This window comes from Tubulanus polymorphus, chromosome 4 (assembly GCF_964204645.1).
Source record: "Tubulanus polymorphus chromosome 4, tnTubPoly1.2, whole genome shotgun sequence".
Taxonomy (NCBI): domain Eukaryota; kingdom Metazoa; phylum Nemertea; class Palaeonemertea; order Tubulaniformes; family Tubulanidae; genus Tubulanus; species Tubulanus polymorphus.
The window spans coordinates 1,503,248-1,524,166 of NC_134028.1; the positions used below are offsets into that span (position 1 = coordinate 1,503,248).

Sequence of the window (20,919 nt, forward strand, 5' to 3'; positions counted from 1 at the left end):
AGAAGTGGAAGATGTAACTGTACGTACAAGAGGTACCGAAATCGAATAGTTGTCTTTCAGTACTGGAAGCTGGCAATGTTTGCCCGTCTGATTTTCTAAAATCATCGGCCTTATCTCCATTCCAGAAGCCGAGGAGACCTCGCACATGACCCTGGTACTGACGAGGTGCGCTTACACCTATTGTCAACAGTTTGTAGCCAAGAATCACCTAGGTTTCAAAGAAACATTAGGAGTTAGTTGTAATAGTTGTGACGTAACGGTCAGGCTCCGGTTAGCTGGCTTTCTTTTTACACATTTTTGGTAAACTGCAACTACTTTACATACCTCAACAGAAAAACCATTCTCAAAAGCTGCTACAATAGTTTCATTCTCAGTTTTTTCCAAGCTGACCTTGTTATAGTCGGTTGAATTGGTAGTCATTTCATCTAGCGTCATTTTTATGGTGGAATTGATCGTAACTTCCATACTCATTCGATTCGCAGATAACATTACCTGAATTGTGTCAGAGTCATTCGATTTCATCGCAAAACCCGTAAATATAGTCGCTTCTACTGTATTATTTCCATCGGTAGATGCCTTCTCTAAAAGTGTCTGTATGACGAATTTAGAATCGGCAACTTTGTTGTCGTTGCCGATATCTGACTGGGTCGTGTTTGATGTGATGACCAGATCCGCTTGTTTAGGAGACAGATCGAACGTCTCTAGCATTACATACTGACCGATGCCATTGAAAGTATAATGCACGCCATCCAAAGTTCTGATATGGGGATCTCCGAGGGCCCAGCCTGAAATTATACGGATTACATTCTTAGATGAACACAATTTTCACAGACCTATAATGAACATACGTATGGGCCTACATGATGTAAATAAAGAGCTTTGAGATTGTTTCTTAATTCAAAGCGTTTTTAAGAAATAAATAACAATTATTATAATTATAATGAGTACATTTTGTAATGGATATCATTCACTAACCTTCAATTGGCGGCTCGTATTTTTCACAAGTCGTGACACGACGTAATGAATGGTACAAATCACAATTAGAACTCTTGATACAACAATCCATTTGAGCTTTTCTATCTCGGCGGTATGAGAATATCATAGATCCGGAGTATGGTGCACTTGTAATCAGTGAAGCTAAAGTTTCATTACCATTTATCCATTTATGTAGATAACAACAGGATTCTCGCCTGTAGAAATATCGAATCTTCCTCCTACCGGTATTTTCGCTGTATGAGTCCAGTGCTATAAATCTGCTGAACCTACTGATGAAGCAGAATCGATAAGAATAATCTCCTTCCGAGTCTCTTCCCATCCAATACCACGAATACCAAGAGAAACGTCGGTCACGGCGAGCTTGCCAGAACGAACACGGACACGTATCAGGTGAATCAAACCTCGCCAGTATTTCAGACATTTCTCTTTCATCTTCGTACCATTCATTACAGCGTACCGTATACTCGTCGAACCCAGATGTATCAGCGCTTACTTTATACAGCCATTGACCTATCACACCTATAAAGGAATAGTTCTCACATAAGGTATCTTAAGGTATGATTTTCATCTTCGGGTATATCACAGAGCATTCATTTTGATCGTGTAGAGAGCTAGATAGGTTGGGCTTGTCATCATAGTAGGCGAGTAGGCACATCTAAAATCTGAATGCTCAACTGGTTTGGATTATAGAAGTGTTATGTAAGGAAATGGCAGTTCCAAAAATGTAAAAACATAATTGACTCAATCATCAAAGTGTGATATATGATTATACCTGTGTTACCGGTAACCTTGTCAATATCTAACGCTTCTGGCGTGAGCGACATACTATTCTCGTGATAGACCTCATAACCAGTGTATGATTTATCCGCGTAACCGATCGCTATCTGTCTCCAATATTTATCAACGTCCAGATTTATCTGACCAGGCTGATAGTTGAACAGAGAAAACGTGTGGTTTTTATCGGCGATCAGTATAGTTTGAAACGATGCGTCCTGAAATGACATATTGGTTATAAACCTATGATTTGACGAAATTCGGAACCAAACTTTCAGATTTTGTTTCATCTTTACAAAAGCCTCAACTGAGTTTCTCAAGGAGTTTTCTGAGTTTTACATATTTCAAAACGTTAAGCTAATGATTACCTGGAGTTACTAAACTTAAATATTTTCAGGTTTTCAGGAAAGGCTATCCAAAACGATTGAAAACAAAAAGAAAAATCTATTACCTCAATGTCCTTGTAGTATTCGGAAGGATATGGAATTCCGTTATTCCAGTTCACGATAAAAACCCACCTTAAAAGAAATAGATGAGAAATATGTCAGAATCATGAATATATTTGCAGTACCGCGTGTCTAACTGATCAGAAATATTGCAATCAACATTTATCAGTGCTGAGCAACGACTTGGTGAGCAGAAACATTTGCTCTCATGTCATACATACCTAGGTTCAAAATTCTTGAAGTCTGACGATTCATCTTGTGACACATCTTGACCGTGGCTCCTCACAATGTTCTGGGCTGCATCGTAAACGGCGTGGTAATCGGGTCGATTCTTGTAGTAAACATCGCGATACCTTTTGTAATAACTGGAGAAATAGTAAGAGCAATAAGTTACAGTCGAATTCCTGCTGCTGTATGGAAAATCTAAATCGGTCCAGAACGGCGCCACTAATCCCATCTTCAAGTTAAAATCTTCAAACGATACAGGTTTACTCGTGCCTCTCATACGACGGAGATTGTCCCCAAATACAATGAAGCCGTTCGTATTGACCTGTGAAATGAGAATAGATACATAGATATTATAGCGATTATGAAATGTACACATAGATAAGCGCAAATTTCTTTACAATTATTGATTCTTTGTTGATTTTGCAGATTTCTCAAATGAACATATTACAAATGAATATATTACTTTCCCGTTAAAAGACGTATCTTACCCGAAGGTATCTGTGGGTTTTGTATCCTAGTTTCACCGACGGAACGTAGTAACGCCACGAGAACCTATCATCACCTTTTAGGCGGCGATAGTAGCGACATTCCGGAAATAAGATCTTCTCTGAAAACAAGAACAACAAATCGTCGTAATCAAGCCTGTTGACATGTAGTAGACTGATGCTTGACATAGTGACTGATTCGGTATTTAGAAGTTAAAAGATATATTTCTTCTATTGGATCCTCTACTACCACTTTGGACAGGTACCATACCCAAGCGACTTCGAGTCAATCAAACCTAGCAGTTACATGACCGCTAGCTGGGTCAGTTAACTTTCTTTGCGGGCAAACGTTAGCAATAATTGCGGCATCGAGGCCAGTGAAATGAAGTTCTTACTGTTGCAAGTATTCGGGGGTTTTCCATCTCCCTCATAGCCAGCTTTACAGGTACATGTGTAGCTCCCTATTGTATTTTGGCACACGGAATTTCCATCGCAGGCGTTTATTCTATCACACTCGTTCACATCTGAAGTAATAATAAAGAAAAGTTATTCGGCTAAATGACTACATTATAAGTGAAACTTTCAACATTGGCAGTTCCCTGGCTTTCACTGAGCGGATATGCTTGAATAGTTATTCGAAGTAATCTCACTTACCTGTACAACTAGTTTCAGGGTCAGAACCGTAGTAACCGTCATTACATCTACATTCATACGACCCAGGTGTATTAATACAATGAGCATTTACAGCACATTGGTTCAATGTTGGGTCTGCACATTCATCTCGATCTGCAAAGGCAAATTTCATAGATCGAACTGTTTTGAATAGTTTTTCCAGAGACATAAGGCGGTTTCTTGCCATTCATTACTTGTTTTCAAAGTTTTGAATGGCACATATATTATGGTGTAGGTTTAAGGTAACCTATGCTTGTTATTGGTCTGGACGAAAGGTTTTGGACGACATAAACATCATTCTAAAGGTGGAAGATTAAGCTGTACCAATGAAACGAACATGAAAAAAATCTGTAGGAGAATGTTAACATTTCGAATCAAATCCTTGCGCCATTTTGAAATAAAAATTGAGTCGAAAGGTCAGAATCCTCAGAAGTTTTTCTTCAATTGTGGATTACATCCATCAATTGGATTAGAAAGTGACTTATACACATATATGTATAAAAAAACCAAGTGACCGTTTGTGTCTCAACTTTGTATTCAAATCAACTCGAAACCAAGCAGACTCTCGCGAGTCCTGGACTAAACCCCAATGAACAATGTGATCTGTGCGCTGGCCACAAATGCACACAGATCACACTACACTACCCATTACACACTCCATTACCCACAGCTTTCATATATCCATCCAAATATTTAGTGGCTTTCTTCCTGGGTCTTACTCGAGATATAGATGCAAAAACTCACACCATGACCATTGCGTAAATCGTAAACTGATTTTTCTAATGTCGAACCATGGACTCTAAAACGTTTAACTCTAATCGTTTTACAGTCCATGAGTGAACCGACTGTTACACTGTCGACCGCCCGAACAATTCTTCATCAAACAACATCATAATGATGCATGATTCCGCCTTACCGTAAACTTTAGTGCTATCGCATTGCACATCATGCCCATCTAGAAGACATTGGCCGTTGGGCTGACGGACTGCTTTCATGAAAGTCTCTTCTATATCCGACAGCGTAGGTAGCAAAGCCGGATTAACTCTTGTTTCATCGAATAACAGCGCCATATGAACCAATACACTTGACTTACTGTAATCAAGATATTCATAGTTGCAAAAACGAATTTCGAGGTTTATTCCGAGTTTGTTAATTTGGAATATACTGGTTTTATCTGTTAAAACTAATTTCAAGTTCACTTTATAGAGATGTCCCTAGTACGATTCCCGTAGTATTGGCCCTGAAATATGTTATCTCCATTTCCATTTATAAATTATTCACATGAAAATTATAATGAGACAAAAAAGTAAAAAAATCAAAGTGCTGTCAAAAATGGGATGATTTGTTCTTTGATACACGTTTTCAGTATACACAAACGATTTAGAATATCTAAATCATTGATAAATTTCACATGAGTCCAAGATGTATATGTAAATCGGATTTCTTATAATGATATTACTCTACCTAAACATTGTAACCAAAGCCGCTTCGAAACCTAAAGCTCTCATTTCCGCTTGATAATATGCTTTCACCTAAAAAAAATAATCAATAACTTAAGAGAAGGTTTAATCTTCATTATTCAAAACCATTTCTTGATTTGAGATACGTACAGCTTTTTCCAGTTCCAACTTTAACTTGATACTTTCAGTAGTATTGAGATTTGCGTATTGGACAATCCACCCCAGATCTAAGGTAAACTGTAGAGTCAATGACGTACGTACTGTAATAAATATCAAATAATAAGAACAGAGCATCACTAGAATACAAAATTTATTTGACTAAAACTTGTATAACTTGTACGAGAGGGTTAGTTGAAAAATGTCTATACTGAGGTCAGTATGCTTTTTCAACTTATCTTGGTGCTGGCTCGAAACGAGTTGTTTCTGAAAGGATTAAAATCCAAAAGGTTTGTACCTTTCTTGCACGAGTTGACACCATCACCGGCGTACATATCGCGACATTGACATATCACCCCGAGTTGACTCGATATACAGTTAGCATCACTGTGGCATTGATTACAGTTTCCATGCACTGGAATACATAACAAATATCACGAGAATCAATGGTACCAATCTATATGTGAAAACAAACTAATCTTAATTAGGTAATTACTAAAGGGTATCTCATACCTGATTGACTCGTAGTTGACACGTCAGCTGATGTAGTGGGTCTAACAGTTGATGATGAAGTAGACGAATCCGTCGGTGATGTCGTCTCGGTGCTCGCCGAGCTCGATGCGTCTATCATCGTTGAGCTGACAGTCAAGGATGAAGTAGACGAATCCGTTGGTGAGGTCGTCTCGGTGCTCACCGAGGTCGATGTGTCTACCGTAGTGGAGGTGTCAATCGAGGATGAAGTAGACGAATCCGTTGGTGAGGTCGTCTCGGTGCTCGCCGAGGTCGATGTGTCTACCGTAGTGGAGGTGTCAATCGAGGATGAAGTAGACGAATCCGTTGGTGAGGTCGTCTCGGTTCTCGCCGAGGTCGATGTGTCTACCGTAGTGGAGGTGACACTAGAGGATGAAGTAGACGAATCCGTTGGTGATGTCGTCTCGGTGCTCGCCGAGGTCGATGCGTCTACCGTAGTTGAGGTGACACTAGAGGATGAAGTAGACGAATCCGTTGGTGATGTCGTCTCGGTGCTCGCCGAGGTCGATGCGTCTACCGTAGTTGAGGTGACACTAGAGGATGAAGTAGACGAATCCGTTGGTGATGTCGTCTCGGTTCTCGCCGAGGTCGATGTGTCTACCGTAGTTGAGGTGACACTAGAGGATGAAGTAGACGAATCCGTCGGTGAGGTCGTCTCGGTGCTCACCGAGGTCGATGTGTCTACTGTAGTGGAGCTGACACTAAAGGATGAAGTAGACGAATCCGTCGGTGAGGTCGTCTCGGTGCTTGCGGATGTCGATGTGTCTACCGTAGTGGAGCTGACACTCGAGGACGAAGCAGAATTTGAGGTATCTACGGTAGTAGTAGTTGCTTCTTCGGTAGTCGTAGAATCAGAATGTGTAACATTAACATCACACATTATAGGCCCGAGTGAACCCAGAGAACACCCATTTGCCGATTTGGTGTAGTTGGAAATGGCAGAAGTAATATCATCCATAGATGGAACAATGTTTGAGAATGCTACTTGCATTCCAACTATAACACTGCCTTGTCTGAAAAATGAACACACATGCGATGATGATATACGTCTGGTGATACGTCTCATGTATATCTCATTCAGCTGAAATGTATTTTACCGAATGACAATTTCAATATAAGACCATTAATGTAACGGTTCAAGGGGATATTTGTACGGTTCAAGGGGGTATTTGTTTCCTTTGCGGTTCTGCGAATAACATACCTCAATTCTTTTACAGTTCCTCCGATATAGCTCCACCCTGGGTATGAGTTGAAAATGACGCTAATCTGTAAAATAGAAGTTTTATCATATCATACACAGTTGTTTCAATTTTGCAATGTTTTAAATTCAAAGAGATGAAATAGAAGTTTAAAATGCATTTTATAATTCGTTTTTTTACCTCGTAAAGTAAGTTTGCGACCATTGATTTATGCTTATATGAGTTTGGATCCTGAAGACTCGCCGACCAAGACGATAGAATCGATAATCGAAGATCGAAGATTTCATCGGCTATATAAAGAATTAGATATTGAGCAAAAATAAAAATGACAACTTTCTGTGAATGTCGATCTTCGTCAGTAAATAGAGCCAAATTATCGCAACAGACCTTGAGAACACGAGGATATACCGTCTCCGTAGAAAGTAGGTTTGCAAATGCATTGATCGTCACCGTTGCATTGAGCATCTTTGTGGCACATCGAGCATGCTACAACGAAAGTGAAATAAACATGCGATCAGTGAGTTTTCAGAGTCAACCCGCAAGCAGCATTACAGCACGTTTAGAGAGATTTTAAAATCATGAAATGAAAGATTATGATCATATACAAACCAGATACTTGAGAACATGAATCAAGAGGAATAGAAAATGTCGCCTGACTGATATTTGGTATATACATCCGTAGAAGTTTCGGTATTAGTTCAAACATCGGGCACGAACTACTTTCACCATTCATAACACAGCCAACGAGTTTACCGCCAAAATTGGTTTTATTTCTTTAATATGGAAATATCAAAATAATTTATGAATCACAAAGAAGACAGAGAAAATTACGAGACATTTGGTTAATTCTACTCACAGAAGACGCATTATCGGACAAGTAAGGTTCATGAGGTTCTGTATGGTAGTAAGCGTTAGCGAAGGGTTCGGTATCGTAGGATTAGTGATCATATTTATGACTGCCGGATCGTTTAGAATATCTGACAGTCCCCTGACGAGATGATATAGCATCGGAACGAGTTCTGCCGCTGATGACGATGACATCGTGCAATTGAAGACTTCGATAATTTCTCTCACAAAACACACCCAACGTCCTATATGACGGAAAATGTATCGATGATATTTGATAACAGTAGAGTTGATACGGTAAATGACGAAGCCAATTCATAACATGAATTACCTGACCACACCGTATCCGTGCACATATTCTTGATTAGTTGAGACATTTTGAATTTAGGAGGTACCAGGTAGAAAACACCGTTTGCCTTTGCGCTACACGAGTCGATCGTGTCTATGAGATCCTTTGTAAAGTAGCTAGAAAAATATTACGCATTGCTGTGAATAATTATGAAACAAATTACATTTTATCAATACACATTGTACTTTTCTTGAAAATAAGGATCGTCGAAATGCAGAGGTTAATTTTTCACTGTATTAGCTACCTTTGAGACGATGAACACAGCTCCGATTCAAATTTCTGTGGGTCTGCTATCAATTGTTTCGCGTGGAATTTGAAACTAGCAACTTTTCCTCTCATTTTACCCAATATACAAGATAGGAACTTCCGGTTGGCATTCATTAACGACGTTAGGTTTAAATCAGTAACTACAATATCAGAATGTACATTATTTAGCCGGTTTAACCATGGATTGGTATTATATATACATGTATATAAAGACCGTTCACCCAGAATTAATTTGCATTTACAGAAATTAAATCAATTGTAAGTTAGTTTGCTAATGAAGGGGTAGAGAACTTACACATAGTAGGTTCAGGTACAGCCATACACGACATTTCGGTAAATGGTTTGATAATATCAGGTGTGACCATTTTGAATATTTGAAGCTCTCTAGATGGTATCGGAACGATATCGCTAGTTAAACACGTACTTTCGTTCATCACTTTGTAAAAGCAGTTTGGTAACTTTGCAGTCATATTGAACAAAGCTACGCTAAAAAGAGTTATGAATGATAACAATTAATTGATCGTGAACTTCAGGGTAAGGATCAAAATCCATCCGATCGATGTATTATGTATAGTATAACGTACCTCCACGACGAATCACACAGTTGTTTATATGCTTTTACTCCCTCAGCAACTAGTCTCAACAATTGCGACGTGTTTGTAGATGGTTTACCAGTAATGATCGACGGTCCTATGATCGATGCAGCATTCGCCGATAGATTCCCGAATTCAACCAAGAAGTTGTAACCGGCTCGAGGCATGGCGCATTTCAAAACTTTTGGTACAAACTCCCACAAACAATTTAACGAAACATTTGCGTCTACGTGGATATGAAATGGTGAAAACGTGATGTTTTACAAGGTATACTTATTTCGTCTATTCTTATCGGTAAAATAAAACGATATGAATAATTTACCTCTTCTGCTGCACCAATTGTTGTATAGTGACTTGATCGACCGTATTTCATTGGTTATATTGGCTGAACAATTTCTCACACACGGAATTATACTGTCAAACATGATGAGGATGTCACGTCTTGAAATAGTTATAGAAATAAAAACGATTCATGATTAGCTAAAAAAACTTCAATTAAACACACTTCACTCCAAATTGTTAAAAAAGGCTTTCATTTATACTGACCTTTTATCGGAGCAAAGAGTCCTATTTAAGGTTGCACCGTCGGCAGCTTGTATTATCGGAATTATTGTCTGTACCCAGCCGGAAATACGTCGATTGATACATGAAATTGCTCTGCCCATTTCGCAAGGTCCTGTTGCATTTTGTGATTCCGAAAAAGAAACGTAGCAGTCATTACTTTAATTTAGGCATGTATATAATTACCGTTGTTAAAACGTCATAAGATACATCTCTTTCGATCTCTAATCGCCTAAACACAAAATAGAGACGGATAAAATGGATCTCATACCTGATGTGTCAGGTTGTCCAGTCATTCCACTAGTAGTTGCGTGAGAAGATGAAGATACCGTTGATGAATCGGTTGGAGATGATTCCGTTGGTGAGGTCATCTCGGTGCTCGCCGAGGTCGATGTGTCTACCGTAGTTGAGGTGTCAGTCGAGGATGAAGTAGACGAATCCGTTGGTGAGGTCGTCTCGGTGCTCGCCGAGGTCGATGTGTCTACCGTAGTGGAGCTGACACTCGAGGATGAAGTAGACGAATCCGTTGGTGAGGTCGTTTCGGTGCTCGCCGAGGTCGATGTGTCTACTGTAGTGGAGCTGACACTCGAGGATGAAGTAGACGAATCCGTTGGTGATGTCGTCTCGGTGCTCGCCGAGGTCGATGTGTCTACCGTAGTGGATGTGTCAGTCGAGGACGAAGTAGACGAATCCGTCGGTGAGGTCGTCTCGGTGCTCGCCGAGGTCGATGTGTCTACCGTAGTGGATGTGTCAGTCGAGGACGAAGTAGACGAATCCGTTGGTGATGTCGTTTCGGTGCTCGCCGAGGTCGATGTGTCTACCGTAGTGGAGCTGACACTAAAGGATGAAGTAGACGAATCCGTCGGTGAGGTCGTCTCGGTGCTCGCCGAGGTCGATGTGTCTACCGTAGTGGATGTGTCAGTCGAGGACGAAGTAGACGAATCCGTCGGTGAGGTCGTCTCGGTGCTTGCGGATGTCGATGTGTCTACCGTAGTGGAGCTGACACTCGAGGATGAAGTAGACGAATCCGTCGGTGAGGTCGTCTCGGTGCTCGCCGAGGTCGATGTGTCTACCGTAGTGGAGCTGACACTAAAGGATGAAGTAGACGAATCCGTCGGTGAGGTCGTCTCGGTGCTCGCCGAGGTCGATGTGTCTACCGTAGTTGAGGTGACACTAGAGGATGAAGTAGACGAATCCGTTGGTGAGGTCGTCTCGGTGCTCACCGAGGTCGATGTGTCTACTGTAGTGGAGCTGACACTAAAGGATGAAGTAGACGAATCCGTCGGTGAGGTCGTCTCGGTGCTTGCGGATGTCGATGTGTCTACCGTAGTGGAGCTGACACTCGAGGACGAAGCAGAATTTGAAGTATCTACGGTAGTAGTAGTTGCTTCTTCGGTAGTCGTAGAATCAGAATGTGTAACATTAACATCACACATTATAGGCCCGAGTGAACCCAGAGAACACCCATTTGCCGATTTGGTGTAGTTGGAAATGGCAGAAGTAATATCATCCATAGATGGAACAATATTTGAGAATGCTACTTCCATTCCAACTATAACACTGCCTTGTCTGAAAAATGAACACACATGCGATGATGATATACGTCTGGTGATACGTCTAATGTATATCTCATTCAGATGAAATGTATTTTACCGAATGACAATTTCAATATAAGACAATTAATGCAACGGTTCAATGGGATATTTGTTTCCTTTGCGGTTCTGCGAATAACATACCTCAATTCTTTTACAGTTCCTCCGATATAGCTCCACCCTGGGTATGAGTTGAAAATGACGCTAATCTGTAAAATAGAAGTTTTATCATATCATACACAGTTGTTTCAATTTTGCAATGTTTTAAATTCAAAGAGATGAAATAGAAGTTTAAAATGCATTTTATAATTCGTTTTTTTACCTCGTAAAGTAAGTTTGCGACCATTGATTTATGCTTATTGGAGTTTGGATCCTGAAGACTCGCCGACCAAGACGATAGAATCGATAATTGAAGATCGAAGACTTCATCGGCTATGTATAGAATTAGATATTGAGCAATAAGAAATTTATAACTTTCTGTGAATGTCGATCTTCGTCAGTAAATAAGGCCAAATTATCGCAACAGACCTTGAGAACACGAAGATATACCGTCTCCGTAGAAAGTAGGTTTGCAAATGCATTGATCGTCACCGTTGCATTGAGCATCTTTGTGGCACATCGAGCATGCTACAACGAAAGTGAAATAAACATGCGATAAGTGAGTTTTCAGAGTCAACCCGCAAGCAGCATTACAGCACGTTTAGAGAGATTTTAAAATCATGAAATGAAAGATTATGATGATATACAAACCAGATACTTGAGAACATGAATCAAGAGGAATAGAAAATGTCGCCTGACTGATATTTGGTATATACATCCGTAGAAGTTTCGGTATTAGTTCAAACATCGGGCACGAACTACTTTCACCATTCATAACACAGCCAACGAGTTTACCGCCAAAATTGGTTTTATTTCTTTAATATGGAAATATCAAAATAATTTATGAATCACAAAGAAGACAGAGAAAATTACGAGACATTTGGTTAATTCTACTCACAGAAGACGCATTATCGGACAAGTAAGGTTCATGAGGTTCTGTATGGTAGTAAGCGTTAGCGAAGGGTTCGGTATCGTAGGATTAGTGATCATATTTATGACTGCCGGATCGTTTAGAATTTCTGATATTCCCCTGACGAGATGATATAGCATCGGAACGAGTTCTGCCGCTGATGACGATGACATCGTGCAATTGAAGACTTCGATAATTTCTTTCACAAAACACACCCAACGTCCTATATGACGGAAAATGTATCGATGATATTTGAGAACAGTAGAGTTGATACGGTAAATGACGAAGCCAATTCATAACATGAATTACCTGACCACACCGTATCCGTGCACATATTCTTGATTAGTTGAGATATTTTGAATTTAGGAGGTACCAGGTAGAAAACACCGTTTGCCTTTGCGCTACACGAGTCGATCGTGTCTATGAGATCCTTTGTAAAGTAGCTAGAAAAAAATTACGCATTGCTGTGAATAATTATGAAAGAAATTACATTTTATCAATACACATTGTACTTTTCTTGAAAATAAGGATCGTCGAAATGCAGAGGTTAATTTTCCACTGTATTAGCTACCTTTGAGACGATGAACACAGCTCCGATTCAAATTTCTGTGGGTCTGCTATCAATTGTTTCGCGTGGAATTTGAAACTAGCAACTTTTCCTCTCATTTTACCCAATATACAAGATAGGAACTTCCGGTTGGCATTCATTAACGACGTGAGGTTTAAATCAGTAACTACAATATCAGAATGTACATTTTTTAGCCGGTTTAACCATGGATTGGTATTATATATACATGTATATAAAGACCGTTCACCCAGAATTAATTTGCATTTACAGAAATAAAATCAATTGTAAGTTAGTTTGCTAATGAAGGGGTGGAGAACTTACACATAGTAGGTTCAGGTACAGCCATACACGACATTTCGGTAAATGGTTTGATAATATCAGGTGTGACCATTTTGAATATTTGAAGCTCTCTAGATGGTATCGGAACGATATCGCTAGTTAAACACGTACTTTCGTTCATCACTTTGTAAAAGCAGTTTGGTAACTTTGCAGTCATATTGAACAAAGCTACGCTAAAAAGAGTTATGAATGATAACAATTAATTGATTGTGAACTTCAGGGTAAGGATCAAAATCCATCCGATCGATGTATTATGTATGGTATAACGTACCTCCACGACGAATCACACAGTTGTTTATATGCTTTTACTCCCTCAGCAACTAGTCTCAACAATTGCGACGTGTTTGTAGATGGATTACCAGTAATGATCGACGGTCCTATGATCGATGCAGCATTCGCCGATAGATTCCCGAATTCAACCAAGAAGTTGTAACCGGCTCGAGGCATGGCGCATTTCAAAACTTTTGGTACAAACTCCCACAAACAGTTTAACGAAACATTTGCGTCTACGTGGATATGAAATGGTGAAAACGTGATGTTTTACAAGGTATACTTATTTCGTCTATTCTTATCGGTAAAATAAAACGATATGAATAAATTACCTCTTCTGCTGCACCAATTGTTGTATAGTGACTTTATTGACCGTATTTCATTGGTTATATTGGCTGAACAATTTCTCACACACGGAATTATACTGTCAAACATGATGAGGATGTCACGTCTTGGAATAGTCATAGAAATAAAAACGATTCATGATTAGCTGAACAAACTTCAATTAAACACACTTCACTCCAAATCGATAAAAAGGATTTCATTTATACTGACCTTTTATCGGAGCAAAGAGTCCTATTTAAGGTTGCACCGTCGGCAGCTTGTATTATCGGAATTATTGTCTGTACCCAGCTGGCAATACGTCGATTGATACATGAAATTGCTCTGCCCATTTCGCAAGGTCCTGTTGCATTTTGTGATTCCGAAAAAGAAACGTAGCAGTCATTACTTTAATTTAGGCATGTATATAATTACCGTTGTTAAAACGTCATAAGATACATCCCTTTCGATCTCTAATCGCCTAAACACAAAACAGAGACGGATAAAATGGATCTCATACCTGATGTGTCAGGTTGTCCAGTCATTCCACTAGTAGTTGCGTGAGAAGATGAAGATACCGTTGATGAATCGGTTGGAGATGATTCCGTTGGTGAGGTCATCTCGGTGCTCGCCGAGGTCGATGTGTCTACCGTAGTTGAGGTGACAGTCGAGGATGAAGTAGACGAATCCGTTGGTGAGGTCGTCTCGGTGCTCGACGAGGTTGATGTGTCTACCATAGTGGAGCTGACACTAGATGATGAAGTAGACGAATCCGTTGGTGATGTCGTCTCGGTGCTTGCTGATGTCGATGTGTCTACTGTAGTGGAGCTGACACTCGAGGACGAAGCAGAATTTGAGGTATCTACGGTAGTAGTAGTTGCTTCTTCGGTAGTCGTAGAATCAGAATGTGTAACATTAACATCACACATTATAGGCCCGAGTGAACCCAGAGAACACCCATTTGCCGATTTGGTGTAGTTGGAAATGGCAGAAGTAATATCATCCATTGATGGAACGTTGTTTGAGAATGCTACTTCCATTCCAACTATAACACTGCCTTGTCTGAAAAATGAACACACATGCGATGATGATATAAGTCTGGTGATACGTCTCATGTATATCTCATTCAGCTGAAATGTATTTTACCGAATGACAATTTCAATATAAGACAATTAATGTAACGGTTCAAGGGGATATTTGTACGGTTCAAGGGGGTATTTGTTTCCTTTGCGGTTCTGCGAATAACATACCTCAATTCTTTTACAGTTCCTCCGATATAGTTCCACCCTGGGTATGAGTTGAATATGACACTAATCTGTAAAATAGAAGTTTTATCATATCATACACAGTTGTTTCAATTTTGCAATGTTTTAAAATCAAAGAGATGAAATAGAAGTTTAAAATGCATTTTATAATTCATTTTTTGACCTCGTAAAGTAAGTTTGCGACCATTGATTTATGCTTATTGGAGTTTGGATCCTGAAGACTCGCCGACCAAGACGATAGAATCGATAATTGAAGATCGAAGATTTCATCGGCTATATAAAGAATTAGATATTGAGCAAAAATAAAAATAACAACTTTCTGTGAATGTCGATCTTCGTCAGTAAATAGAGCCAAATTATCGCAACAGACCTTGAGAACACGAAGATATACCGTCTCCGTAGAAAGTAGGTTTGCAAATGCATTGATCGTCACCGTTGCATTGAGCATCTTTGTGGCACATCGAGCATGCTACAACGAAAGTGAAATAAACATGCGATAAGTGAGTTTTCAGAGTCAACCCGCAAGCAGCATTACAGCACGTTTAGAGAGATTTTAAAATCATGAAATGAAAGATTATGATGATATACAAACCAGATACTTGAGAACATGAATCAAGAGGAATAGAAAATGTCGCCTGACTGATATTTGGTATATACATCCGTAGAAGTTTCGGTATTAGTTCAAACATCGGGCACGAACTACTTTCACCATTCATAACACAGCCAACGAGTTTACCGCCAAAATTGGTTTTATTTCTTTAATATGGAAATATCAAAATAATTTATGAATCACAAAGAAGACAGAGAAAATTACGAGACATTTGGTTAATTCTACTCACAGAAGACGCATTATCGGACAAGTAAGGTTCATGAGGTTCTGTATGGTAGTAAGCGTTAGCGAAGGGTTCGGTATCGTAGGATTAGTGATCATATTTATGACTGCCGGATCGTTTAGAATATCTGACATTCCCCTGACGAGATGATATAGCATCGGAACGAGTTCTGCCGCTGATGACGATGACATCGTGCAATTGAAGACTTCGATAATTTCTTTCACAAAACACACCCAACGTCCTATATGACGACAAAATGTATCGGTGATATTTGAGAACAGTAGAGTTGATACGGTAAATGACGAAGCCAATTCATAACATGAATTACCTGACCACACCGTATCCGTGCACATATTCTTGATTAGTTGAGACATTTTGAATTTAGGAGGTACCAGGTAGAAAACACCGTTCGCCTTTGCGCTACACGAGTCGATCGTGTCTATGAGATCCTTTGTAAAGTAGCTAGAAAAATATTACGCATTGCTGTGAATAATTATGAAACAAATTACATTTTATCAATACACATTGTACTTTTCTTGAAAATAAGGATCGTCGAAATGCAGAGGTTAATTTTTCACTGTATTAGCTACCTTTGAGACGATGAACACAGCTCCGATTCAAATTTCTGTGGGTCTGCTATCAATTGTTTCGCGTGGAATTTGAAACTAGCAACTTTTCCTCTCATTTTACCCAATATACAAGATAGGAACTCCCGGTTGGCATTCATCAACGACGTTAGGTTTAAATCAGTAACTACAATATCAGAATGTACATTTTTTAGCCGGTTTAACCATGGATTGGTATTATATATACATGTATATAAAGACCGTTCACCCAGAATTAATTTGCATTTACAGAAATTAAATCAATTGTAAGTGAGGTTGCTAATGAAGGGGTAGAGAACTTACACATAGTAGGTTCAGGTACAGCCATACACGACATTTCGGTAAATGGTTTGATAATATCAGGTGTGACCATTTTGAATATTTGAAGCTCTCTAGATGGTATCGGAACGATATCGCTAGTTAAACACGTACTTTCGTTCATCACTTTGTAAAAGCAGTTTGGTAACTTTGCAGTCATATTGAACAAAGCTACGCTAAAAAGAGTTATGAATGATAACAATTAATTGATTGTGAACTTCAGGGTAAGGATCAAAATCCATCCGATCGATGTATTATGTATGGTATAACGTACCTCCACGACGAATCACACAGTTGTTTATATGCTTTTACTCCCTCAGCAACTAGTCTCAACAATTGCGACGTGTTTGTAGATGGATTACCAGTAATGATCGACGGTCCTATGATCGATGCAGCATTCGCCGATAGATTCCCGAATTCAACCAAGAAGTTGTAACCGGCTCGAGGCATGGCGCATTTCAAAACTTTTGGTACAAACTCCCACAAACAGTTTAACGAAACATTTGCGTCTACATGGATATGAAATGATGAAAACGTGATGTTTTACAGCATATTCTTATTTCGTCTATTCTTATCGGTAAAATAAAACGATATGAATAAATTACCTCTTCTGCTGCACCAATTGTTGTATAGTGAATTGATCGACCGTATTTCATTGGTTATATTGGCTGAACAATTTCTCACACACGGAATTATACTGTCAAACATGATGAGGATGTCACGTCTTGAAATAGTCATAGAAATAAAAACGATTCATAATTAGCTAAAAAAACTTCAATTAAACACACTTCACTCCAAATCGATAAAAAAAGGATTTCATTTATACTGACCTTTTATCGGAGCAAAGAGTCCTATTTAAGGTTGCACCGTCGGCAGCTTGTATTATCGGAATTATTGTCTGTACCCAGCTGGCAATACGTCGATTGATACATGAAATTGCGCTGCCCATTTCGCAAGGTCCTGTTGCATTTTGTACATCTAGAACATAACAAAATATATGCATTTTAAGGCTGTCTTCAATAGCTATTTTGCTACTCCTTCAGCGATCCTATACTTACATGAACATTCTGTTGGAATTTGTAGAGCGATATTTTGTAATGAATTGATATCGGCACCCATGAGTGGGACTATCAGATTCATTATCTTTCGACCGACGTCCATAAATGGACAAGGTCCTTTTCCTGCATTCAACACGCAATTCACCAGCCTCCCGGTAACGTTTGCTTTATTCCTGGAAAATTTTTTAGGAAAGTAAAATCATTGCACAAATCTACTGGATAGTAATGACATTCGTTGAAACGAGAAAGGTTCGTACATAATGTTGATCATCGGACACATCTTTGACATGATTTTTGCATTAAGGTGTGAAATAGTTGAGTAATTTCCATTGAGGATTGCTGTAACCACGTTGTCATTCGATATCTCATCAGAAATAATTTTTAGTAATTCATATAAAACCGGAACGAGTTCCCCCGCGGAAGACGATATCGTGCAGTTGTATATTCTAATCATTTCCGTCAATATACACACCCAACGTCCTATATAGCGAATAAAAAATCAGTTATCAGTTATCAGATATCAGTTATTAGTTATTAGGTATTAACTACGTGATACGAGACAGATCGATAGACATCTCCGGATCAGGGACTACGCTGAATATCTCAACGTTTCTCAATCTACGAGGGTGACTCAAGGACTGACTCCAGCTTCTCGTGATAAAGCGAATTTTCGTGGATCCCGGCTTACGTCTAACCCAGAGTTGTCAGAACAACCCTCAAAAATGATTCTCACATAGTGTTCATTATAGATATCTAATCTAATTGCGGATTTTACGGTAAATTATAGTACGTTACGCAGGACACTTTTTCGAATTTGTCCTGCTGCACTAAATTCAATAATATTTCCATAACTTAGTATACTTATTTTACTTTTGATTGTAGTTTTGTAAACTCTGCGAATAATTGCAAATAATTCCTTCAATTAATTTAAAAGGAAAAATTACCTGAACGATTTGTCGCAGTGCACATGCTGTCGATCACATCGACAAGCTTTAATTTAGGCGGAATTAAAGGGCATATTTTATTTGTTTCAACGCTGCATTTATCGAATTCTGCCAGGAGATTCTTTACCACCGAACTGAAAAGGTATAGTTGAGAAAATGATTCGGTTGTTATGTACTCATCAATGAAATTGATGATTTTTTTATAAGAAATACATACTTTTGGTTGATACAAAATAGTTCGTCGGTTGAGTCGGGATTGGCGGCAAGAACTTCTGCAAGTTTTTTTAAGCTGGCTAAGTTCAAGCTGACATAATCAACAATGCATGATAACTGCTTTTTTGCAGCATTTAGCATACATTTAGGATCGTTATTACGCACTGTAACAAATGAAAACATACAAACAGAAATGAGAAATAAACATGTTATGGAATTCACGGAATTCATTTATAAACATTTCCCCATACCTGGTACGACGATCTTGATTTCTAATGTATAGCTATTAAAGATTATGAAGTTATATAGACAACTTAGAGCGGAATATGATAATTCTATTGAGATTGAATTGAGTGAATCCCCGAGTTAAAATAGTAGTAAATAAAAACCAGGTTTTTTAAAAGAGTCATCTATATTGTTGTTCATAGACATTCGTGGTCATAGACATGTTCGTCAGGTGTGATTTCCATTATTTTTTGTAAAATAATCTAGGGCATACGAATGGCAAGCCACGGGAAAACGTACGTAGAGTTGGTTCGGGAATAGCCATGCACGCGAGTTCAGTAACCGGTTTGAAAGCTTCTGGAGGGAATCCGTCTAGAAGCTGTGCTGCAGCTGGTGGTATAAAATGGTTTATACAAGTGGATTCGTTCATTGCTATGTGAAGACATCGCGGTAGATTGGCTATCATATCAAACGTGTTTATGCTGAAATAGAAATACACGTTGTCACAAATAACTGCAAAACAGCGACAGCTAGTTTCTGACTACACATTCGAATTATCAATAGTTGATTCGAAACTTGTAGAAAATATACTCTTGATCACTGGGATTTTAAGCTTTAAGAACGTTTTTGTTAAAGAATCATTCTGCAGTTTCCAGTTTCTAGGCGCCATTTTGTGGTGGTCCTTCGAGGTCCCCATTTTTGTGAAATCTTGAATTGAACATCAATTAGCACAGTAGTCCCTTACTTGATATCATATTTCTAAAACTATTCTACCTCATCATTGACGAACTACAAAATCTATTCGCTCCGGTCATCATGTCACCCAATGCTGACAGTAGTGCAGTCTGGTTAAAAGGCGTATACGAAGCAGAGAACGGCGAAGAAAAATCCATGAAATCCAACGTCATATTCAACCCTAAATAACCAACTGGGACCAAGAATGAATATCCATCTGGTGGCGTGGCACAGCGTAATGTCGTCGGGACCAACTTCCACAGACAGTTTAACATTTCCGATTTTCCTTCAATCAATCAGAATCGTTTAGATAAGATACTTTTTTCGTGAACTCATAATGATACTTTCGTATTAGGTGAAATTCACCTACCTGGCCTTCCACAAAAAGAATCATAAAGCGCTTTTATTTTCACCATTTCCATCCTTGTATCAGGCGCACAGTTCAGCAAAGAATTTGTCACCTCGTCAAAAATGCCATATACCGCAGACCTACGTAGATGTTGAAATAATGATGGGTTATAGTTAAAAAATGTAGAATTCCGACACTAATTCGATCGCACCAAACAGAATCTACCTGCTTTCATTACAAAACTTTGTGTTGAATGTTGTTTTATCGTTTGTCGAATCGATGATGGGAATGAGCGTATTAATCCAAGACTCGTAATGTAGGTAGATAGAATCGATGGCGTTATTTACGGAACAGGGTCCGGTAACCTCCACTGAATCACACACAACAGGCCCAACTGAAGCCATCGAGCAGTTTGACGAGTCTGATTTCGTAATCAGGTTTTCGACAGTTGTTTTGACTTGTTGCTCGGTTGGATATGTACCGGTCGGGCTCGATCCGAAAAAGACTTCTAACGACAAATAAACATAACCATTCTTCGGCATCCTAAAAGAAGAAGTTGAGCTTTCTATTTTCATTAACTGCGAGAATGTTTTTAGTCACATTTATTACGTACCCTTGAGTAGCGCCACCTACTACTTTAACCGAGTTGTATATTGCAGACAACGCTGAGTATAGCTGAAAATTATATACCGTATTCGTTTTATCTCCAGCA

The 20,919-nt window shown here is 39.1% G+C and overlaps 1 protein-coding gene across 1 annotated transcript in view; it reads right to left on the reverse strand.

The window, feature by feature from the left end:
- LOC141904116 (uncharacterized) overlaps positions 1-20,919 on the reverse strand; it is a 31,512-nt gene that overhangs the window by 6,048 nt on the left and 4,545 nt on the right. The window contains exons 12-69 of the mRNA XM_074792627.1: positions 20,821-20,882; positions 20,433-20,750; positions 20,229-20,347; positions 19,898-20,144; positions 19,424-19,605; positions 18,903-19,062; positions 18,686-18,819; positions 17,999-18,221; positions 17,742-17,914; positions 17,514-17,661; positions 17,289-17,407; positions 16,958-17,192; positions 16,669-16,859; positions 16,351-16,513; positions 16,089-16,222; positions 15,767-16,001; positions 15,520-15,683; positions 15,298-15,396; positions 15,091-15,200; positions 14,913-14,977; positions 14,183-14,724; positions 13,897-14,026; positions 13,674-13,792; positions 13,343-13,577; positions 13,054-13,244; positions 12,736-12,898; positions 12,474-12,607; positions 12,153-12,387; positions 11,906-12,069; positions 11,684-11,782; positions 11,478-11,587; positions 11,300-11,364; positions 9,835-11,132; positions 9,549-9,678; positions 9,325-9,443; positions 8,994-9,228; positions 8,705-8,895; positions 8,387-8,549; positions 8,125-8,258; positions 7,804-8,038; positions 7,557-7,720; positions 7,335-7,433; positions 7,128-7,237; positions 6,950-7,014; positions 5,731-6,761; positions 5,516-5,632; positions 5,212-5,321; positions 5,066-5,133; positions 4,518-4,693; positions 3,584-3,715; positions 3,325-3,453; positions 2,933-3,051; positions 2,438-2,766; positions 2,222-2,288; positions 1,769-1,988; positions 976-1,515; positions 325-785; positions 28-208 (exon numbers count right to left, since the gene is read on the reverse strand). Of these exons, the coding sequence (XP_074648728.1) occupies positions 28-208; positions 325-785; positions 976-1,515; positions 1,769-1,988; positions 2,222-2,288; positions 2,438-2,766; positions 2,933-3,051; positions 3,325-3,453; positions 3,584-3,715; positions 4,518-4,693; positions 5,066-5,133; positions 5,212-5,321; positions 5,516-5,632; positions 5,731-6,761; positions 6,950-7,014; positions 7,128-7,237; positions 7,335-7,433; positions 7,557-7,720; positions 7,804-8,038; positions 8,125-8,258; positions 8,387-8,549; positions 8,705-8,895; positions 8,994-9,228; positions 9,325-9,443; positions 9,549-9,678; positions 9,835-11,132; positions 11,300-11,364; positions 11,478-11,587; positions 11,684-11,782; positions 11,906-12,069; positions 12,153-12,387; positions 12,474-12,607; positions 12,736-12,898; positions 13,054-13,244; positions 13,343-13,577; positions 13,674-13,792; positions 13,897-14,026; positions 14,183-14,724; positions 14,913-14,977; positions 15,091-15,200; positions 15,298-15,396; positions 15,520-15,683; positions 15,767-16,001; positions 16,089-16,222; positions 16,351-16,513; positions 16,669-16,859; positions 16,958-17,192; positions 17,289-17,407; positions 17,514-17,661; positions 17,742-17,914; positions 17,999-18,221; positions 18,686-18,819; positions 18,903-19,062; positions 19,424-19,605; positions 19,898-20,144; positions 20,229-20,347; positions 20,433-20,750; positions 20,821-20,882 (12,091 nt within the window). The remainder of the gene's footprint in view (positions 1-27; positions 209-324; positions 786-975; positions 1,516-1,768; positions 1,989-2,221; positions 2,289-2,437; positions 2,767-2,932; positions 3,052-3,324; positions 3,454-3,583; positions 3,716-4,517; positions 4,694-5,065; positions 5,134-5,211; positions 5,322-5,515; positions 5,633-5,730; positions 6,762-6,949; positions 7,015-7,127; positions 7,238-7,334; positions 7,434-7,556; positions 7,721-7,803; positions 8,039-8,124; positions 8,259-8,386; positions 8,550-8,704; positions 8,896-8,993; positions 9,229-9,324; positions 9,444-9,548; positions 9,679-9,834; positions 11,133-11,299; positions 11,365-11,477; positions 11,588-11,683; positions 11,783-11,905; positions 12,070-12,152; positions 12,388-12,473; positions 12,608-12,735; positions 12,899-13,053; positions 13,245-13,342; positions 13,578-13,673; positions 13,793-13,896; positions 14,027-14,182; positions 14,725-14,912; positions 14,978-15,090; positions 15,201-15,297; positions 15,397-15,519; positions 15,684-15,766; positions 16,002-16,088; positions 16,223-16,350; positions 16,514-16,668; positions 16,860-16,957; positions 17,193-17,288; positions 17,408-17,513; positions 17,662-17,741; positions 17,915-17,998; positions 18,222-18,685; positions 18,820-18,902; positions 19,063-19,423; positions 19,606-19,897; positions 20,145-20,228; positions 20,348-20,432; positions 20,751-20,820; positions 20,883-20,919) is intronic.